The sequence below is a fragment of the Coregonus lavaretus genome (assembly GCF_964263955.1).
Source record: "Coregonus lavaretus genome assembly, contig: HAP1_SCAFFOLD_5346, whole genome shotgun sequence".
Taxonomy (NCBI): Eukaryota; Metazoa; Chordata; class Actinopteri; order Salmoniformes; family Salmonidae; genus Coregonus; species Coregonus lavaretus.
In genome coordinates this window covers 31,811-39,204 of record NW_028158640.1, presented here as the reverse complement: position 1 = coordinate 39,204, position 7,394 = coordinate 31,811, and the positions used below count along the sequence as shown (strand labels likewise).

The following is a 7,394-nucleotide window of genomic DNA, read 5'->3' as shown; positions in this document are numbered from 1 at the left end:
CTACCGCATCCTATTGCAAACAGGCAATACAGTATTTTTGGGGTTGAAGCTGAGATGGTCAGTTATGACTTAAGTATATGCCAACACAGAAAGAAATCAATAACTTAACAGACGTTGGGAGTTTGACCATGTGAACAAAGCTAGAGAATGGCCTCCTGTAAAAATCCCAGCCTCACAAGCTATTGAAAATGTAACAAAATAGGATGGTCATAAGAGAATTGGGAAGTATGAACACAGATCATTTACAAAACCAAATAAATAATGGTATCAATTTAATTTTTGAGAAACATTTTTCTAATTGCACCAGACAGGGTCGCACACAATATGCAACCACGTTTTCCCCAAAACACACCTGTTAAAATCAAGGTCCATTTTCCCTTAGTAAATATGGCTTTAAATATGATTCATATCATCATAGCCCTAATAACAGCCCTTTGACTTGGTCTTTTCAACATAAATACAAGAGATAAGATTCTCCACTAAGATAGTCTTTACCGGAGTAGGTTGAAGTTGCTCCTAGACGGATCTTAGGTCAGTTTAGCATTTTCCCCACTAATAGTGAAGGTCAGGATTGGGGAGGTTAAACTGACCCTGGATCTGTACCTAAGAGAAACTTCACCTTGAAGCGACCTTTCTCCACAAAAATCTTTACATTGTGTGTCTCCTAAATTTACATTTACGTCATTTAGCAAATGGCACCCTATTTCCTGTATTAGGGGTTGCCAAACTTTTATTTAATCCGGGATCCCCTCATAATATCAGAACATAACTCCTACTTAAGAGTGCATAAAAAAAAAAAATAGCATCCAAGCTATTTACTATGACCTCTGCAGTGCAAGGCCCAACTATTCAAGTCTCGGGCTCCTGGCACCAGACAACATTTTGCAGTTTTAAAGCGAATTTCCTGCGATTCTACACATTTTGCCATGGGTCAGTGTGCCATTTGCAGTTAAGTTTAAATTACAGCGTATTTATGGTCAAAACAACATTTTTGGGGGGGGAATACAAGAAGAATTGAGTTGAAAAGATGCATCATTGATGGGTTACTGTGGATACCAACACAAATTGTGCCTTCTAAACCTTCCCATAGATCCCTTGTCCAAAATCTGTTGTTGCTAAGCAATATTCATCCCAATGTTTTCTTTTTAGAACGCCACTGGGAACCCCTGACCCAACACAAGGTTGTTGATTCCCAGCCATAACAATAGTTCAAAGTGACACAGCTGACAGACAACCAGTGAGCTACAATGATTTCATATCACTGCAGTGGAAAGAGAAAGTGCCAACCAAATTACAAACCCTCCATTTTATCATTCCATTTTGTCCAACAGTAGGCATAGATTGACCAATACTAAACAATGACGTACAGTACAGAGTTAATCCCTCCACCACACTAAAACAACTCCCCAAATAGAGTCATTGTACTTTCAGAGGGATTGCCCTTAACAGATTACGGCTTGAAGAAAATGAAATAAAATGCTACAAAAGAAAAATGTCTGTGACAAGTGGAAAATCCGCCCGACCGGTTCGCAAACTCTCAACCCTCCACACTTGACACAACATACACAAGAATCACCATCAATACCACTGACCCAGACAAGACACCTCTGGATACAGGATGACAGTACTCCCAGGTCTCAGGAAGGTAGTAGGGATAGCTTAGCCATCCGCTAAACCTCTGTTAGGAGGGGTGATGTGTCCTCTCGCAGACCTTTTAAAGCAGGGACTGATAACCTGGGACCACCCCAATAAAGAAAAAGGCAGATCCAGGGAAAACCAGGGTCCTATTTTAGCCTGGTCCCAGATCGGTTTGTGGTCTTGCCAACTCCATTGCTCATAGTCAAGCCATTGTTTGCCATTGCACAAACAGACTGGCGCCCAGGCTAGGTGTATTTGGGGCTTCACAGGCCCTCTACGGGGTCAATCCCTTTGAGCACATCATAAAGCTGTTTGGGTAGAATCACATATCCCTCCCCTAGCGCCTGGTCCCTGTTCGCCCTCTGGAACTCTCCGATAGCCTTAAACCTCTTCAATTGTCTCTCCTGCCTCCGGCACTTCTGCTGTACGGTCTTTAACTTCTTCCTCAGCTTGTCCAGCTGTTCCTCCAGCTGTTCGATCCTCTTCTTCTGCTGAACCGTGTCCTCTACGGTGTAGTTGTGGTCGCAGGAGACGGACATGCTGTGGGGAAGGTTCTCTACCAGGGGCAGGGGATCTACAGTCTGATGCGTTTCTGTCTGTACCTCCTGCTGGGTCTCTTCTGGGTCAGAGAGGAGGGGGAGGGTCAGAGGGAAGTCCATCTCTGGAGGGAACGGGTCCGCCAAGGACTCTGCCTATGAAAAATAATAATTAAGTACAAAATTAAAGTACAAATCTAAAGAATTCAATGTTTGATAGTTTGGTATACGTACCCCAGCCTGGTGCCAGATGTGTTCTGTCTTGTTAACTTATCAGGTCATTGTCATGCAAATTGTAACACCAGACGTGATAGGTGTGGCAATGCCCAAAGGTATTGGCCAAGTCCTACAAACAGATCTGAGACCAGGCTACAGGTTCCTTTATGTGTTACCTTGATTTGTAGTTTACTGAAACAGAACAGCGAAGGTACAGCATTCTCCTTCAGGACTCGGTTGTTGCACTCTGGTTTGAAGCAGTCTTTAGTGAAATGCTGAGAGCAGATATTACTGTATCTGGTGGGTTTGAAGTTGTTTCTCCTCATGGCTGCAACCCATTTTCCACACACGTCTGGCCGTGCTAGTGGGAACCTGCAATACATGACAAAGTATTGTTGCATTACGGTATCAAAACACAAAACAAAAGGTTCACAAAATACTGTTATGTAGTTACTGTGTTGCAGTCAAGTAGCTAGTCACTGTTGCAATAGCTAACGTTAGCCAAGCACAACTACAGTTCGCTAACTACATCCAACCATCGCTCCTCCAACTGGCTTACATCGGTCAGTGCTGAATCTGCCGATTTTGAATAGCCTAAGTACAGTGAGGGAAAAAAGTATTTGATCCCCTGCTGATTTTGTAAGTTTGTCCACTGACAAAGACATGATCAGTCTATAATTTTAATGGTAGGTTTATTTGCACAGTGAGAGACAGAATAACAACAAAAAAATCCAGAAAAACGCATGTCAAAAATGTTATAAATTGATTTGCATTTTAATGAGGGAAATAAGTATTTGACCCCCTCTCAATCAGGAAGATTTCTGGCTCCCAGGTGTCTTTTATACAGGTAACGTGCTGAGATTAGGAGCACACTCTTAAAGGGAGTGCTCCTAATCTCAGTTTGTTACCTGTATAAAAGACACCTGTCCACAGAAGCAATCAATCAATCAGATTCCAAACTCTCTACCATGGCCAAGACCAAAGTGCTCTCCAAGGATGTCAGGGACAAGATTGTAGACCTACACAAGGCTGGAATGGGCTACAAGACCATCGCCAAGCAGCTTGGTGAGAAGGTGACAACAGTTGGCGCGATTATTCGCAAATGGAAGAAACACAAAAGAACTGTCAATCTCCCTCGGCCTGGGGCTCCTTGCAAGATCTCACCTTGTGGAGAGTTGGTCCTCTGTAGCTCAGCTGGTAGAGCACGGCGCTTGTAACACCAAGGTAGTGGGTTCGATCCCCGGGACCACCCATACACAAAAAAATATGTATGCACGCATGACTGTAAGTCGCTTTGGATAAAAGCGTCTGCTAAATGGCATATTATATTATTATTATTATTACAATGATCATGAGAACGGTGAGGAATCAGCCCAGAACTACACGGGAGGATCTTGTCAATGATCTCAAGGCAGCTGGGACCATAGTCACCAAGAAAACAATTGGTAACACACTACGTCATGAAGGACTGAAATCCTGCAGCGCCCGCAAGGTCCCCCTGCTCAAGAAAGCACATATACATCCCCGTCTGAAGTTTGCCAATGAACATCTGAATGATTCAGAGGAGAACTGGGTGAAAGTGTTGTGGTCAGATGAGACCAAAATCGAGCTCTTTGGCATCAACTCAACTCGCCGTGTTTGGAGGAGGAGGAATGCTGCCTATGACCCCAAGAACACCATCCCCCACCGTCAAACATGGAGGTGGAAACATTATGCTTTGGGGGGGGGGGGGGGGGGTTCTGCTAAGGGGACAGGACAACTTCACCGCATCACAGGGACGATGGACGGGGCCATGTACCGTCAAATCTTGGGTGAGAACCTTCTTCCCACAGCCAGGGCATTGAAAATGGGTCGTGGATGGGTATTCCAGCATGACAATGACCCAAAACACACGGCCAAGGCAACAAAGGAGTGGCTCAAGAAAAAGCACATTAAGGTCCTGGAGTGGCCTAGCCAGTCTCCAGACCTTAATCCCATAGACAATCTGTGGAGGGAGCTGAAGGTTTGAGTTGCCAAACGTCAGCCTCGAAACCTTAATGACTTGGAAAAGATCTGCAAAGAGGAGTGGGACAAAATCCCTCCTGAGATGTGTGCAAACCTGGTGGCCAACCACAAGAAACGTCTGACCTCTGTGATTGCCAACAAGGGTTTTGCCACCAAGTGCTAAGTCATGTTTTGCAGAGGGGTCAAATACTTATTTCCCTCAAAATGCAAAATCAATTTATAACATTTTTGACATGCGTTTTTCTGGATTTTTGTTGTTGTTATTCTGTCTCTCACTGTGTAAATAAACCTACCATTAAAATTATAGACTGATCATGTCTTTGTCAGTGGGCAAACGTACAAAATCAGCAGGGGATCAAATACTTTTTCCCTCACTGTAGCCAACTTCAGCTTCGTGATTGGGATGCCAGTCTGATGCATAATGGACCATAGCACCAGTCTGATGCATGATGGAACATTGTGTTAAGTTGCGTCAATTCAAATCTGGTATAGGAACAAAAAGAGGTCAATACACATCTTCTAAAATAGACTAGTATTTTAATTAGATGCAAAACACTTCAACGGTAAATATGATGTTCGTATGTACGGGTCCACTGAAACACCATGCAGGGCAGTCAGAGAACTGAGCCATTGTTATAAGTTCCTCTTTAAATACTCTGACAGAGATAGTTCCTGCTCCCTGCTGGCCTATCAGAGTAGAGACTGAGCGTGGTTTAGACTTACTCAGCCTATCGTTGGCTCTCAGGCTGGTCCCAGACCCTTGGCGCTTCACTGTTGCCAGGCATTAGTTGTTATCTTTACAACTTGTCTCGAGTCAGCAACCTCAGACATCTTTGTAGCAGAACACATGTCCTTGAGCGGTTTAACAAAGAGGCAGTGTGTGTGTATGTGAGACACAAGTCTTACCTCATCCTACCCCCTAACAGTTCCCCACATTAATCACAGCTTGTTATATTAAACAATCTGTATCAGTACAAACCTATTATGTTTAATCATTAATGTATTATTTCTAAGCTAGGCATCACATCTAGTTATAAGAAAATAGATCCCCACAGTTGCACCAGTCTGATGCATGATGGACCGTAGGACCAGTCTGATGCATGATGGACCATAGCACCAGTCTGATGCATGATGGACCGTAGCACCAGTCTGATGCATGATGGACCGTAGCACCAGTCTGATGCATGATGGACCGTAGCACCAGTCTGATGCATGATGGACCGTAGCACCTGTCTGATGCATGATGGACCGTAGCACCTGTCTGATGCATGATGGACCGTAGTACCTGTCTGATGCATGATGGACCATAGCACCAGTCTGATGCATGATGGACCGTAGCACCTGTCTGATGCATGATGGACCATAGCACCTGTCTGATGCATGATGGACCGTAGCACCTGTCTGATGCATGATGGAACGTAGCAAACGTTCACAAGATATCAGTGAGTGGAAGCAATAACATTGAAATCTACTATTTATAAGCAACACTAACAGCGCCATGATGGGTAACTATTTCGACGCGTTGAACCCAATTACAACTAAGGTAACAGAAGCTAGTTAGCTAGGTTATGGGTAGCCTCGAGTTGCCATACCTCCAAAATCACGTCGTTGTCACGTATCCCGTTTTAGTGAAGCCTGGTTCGCGACGAGGCTAGGTCATGGGGAATCTTGCGATTCTCAACAATTGTGCGAAAGCTGTGATAATAGCTAGCTAACTGGCTAGATATTAAGCAAGACAACGCTAGACAGTTCGAGCATGTATGATCATGCTAGTTTTCTGTAGAGTGACCGTTTTGAGGTCGGAGTTGAACTTACTTGTGAAATGAAATGTTTTTGTCTTTATGATATCTGTTTTTGCATCCGTAAGCAGAGCACGATTGGACCATCTCTACAATCGCGAGTTACTGGCAGATTCGACAGTTGTTGTCTTGTCCTTTTTCTCTGCCTTTCAACGCTTTATTTTGTCCTTTCTTGGCGAGGTCCTTTCCACTTTCCACAATGGCCGAAATGGCTTCAAAGATCTGTCTTTGACTTCGCCACAGTTGGTCATGTGACATGTTCTCTCAACTCTGATTCGCAGAGATCTTCTCTTTATCTGATTCGTGAAAATAATAAGATGTTATGCCGCATTTGTCCGCTGGGGGGCGGTAAAGCACTGTGCTGGAAAGACCACATCTGGAATGAAATATAGTAGGCAAAAACATTTGAGCATCTTGTCCATGATGACTCAAAAGGCATACATTGGTACATTTCTTCGTGGCTGTCATTTCGATACCACCATTTACCCTTTTATATGTTTTTATATGTATACCAAACAAGCACATGCTATAGGACATACTCATTTTAATTTACATTTCAGTCATTTAGCAGACGCTCTTATCCAGAGCGACTTACAGGAGCAATTAGGGTTAAGTGCCTTGCTTAAGGGCACATCGACAGATTTTTCACCTAGTCGGCTCAGGGATTAGAACCAGCGACCTTTCGGTTACTGGCACAACGCTCTTACCCACTAAGCTACCTGCCGCTATGCGACACAAAATACAATACCAGAGAAGGTACCTCACCTGGGCAGTAATTGACCACCTCAAGACTGTGTCTGGTGTCAGTTTAGTACTTTAAAAACGGGGTCAAAACCGTTGTGTTATTAGTTCTGTGAAATTTTCAAGACAAAATTACAGAACTTCAAACATGAAATTAGATTTGAGCTTTTAACGTCGGATACATTTTAATCCGTCTATAAATACGTTAAAGGCCCAAATCCGTGCCATTTCAAATTACCTCAAGGAACAGAGAAGCTTAACTGCTTACGGAAGCTATTTCTGCTGTTTTCACACATTCATTTCCATGTCTCTGTATTGACATGCCATTACAGTATTACCCACCCACACCAGAGAGGAATTACCACAATGGCATCCCAAATGGCACCCTATTCCCTATATAGTGCACTACATTAGACCAGAGAATGGCACCCTATTCCCTATATAGTGCACTACATTTGAC

The 7,394-nt window shown here is 43.6% G+C and overlaps 1 protein-coding gene across 1 annotated transcript; it reads right to left on the bottom strand.

The window, feature by feature from the left end:
- Positions 1 to 255: 255 nt before the first annotated feature.
- LOC311123728 (THAP domain-containing protein 1) lies at positions 256 to 6,420 on the bottom strand. Its single transcript, XM_084197963.1, has 3 exons — positions 6,210 to 6,420; positions 2,567 to 2,762; positions 256 to 2,330 (listed from the first exon to the last, which is right to left on the bottom strand). Exons 1-3 carry the CDS (start codon positions 6,278 to 6,280, stop codon positions 1,902 to 1,904), a joined length of 696 nt encoding a protein of 231 aa, XP_084054089.1. The 5' UTR covers positions 6,281 to 6,420; the 3' UTR covers positions 256 to 1,901.
- Between the last annotated feature and the right edge of the window lie 974 nt (positions 6,421 to 7,394).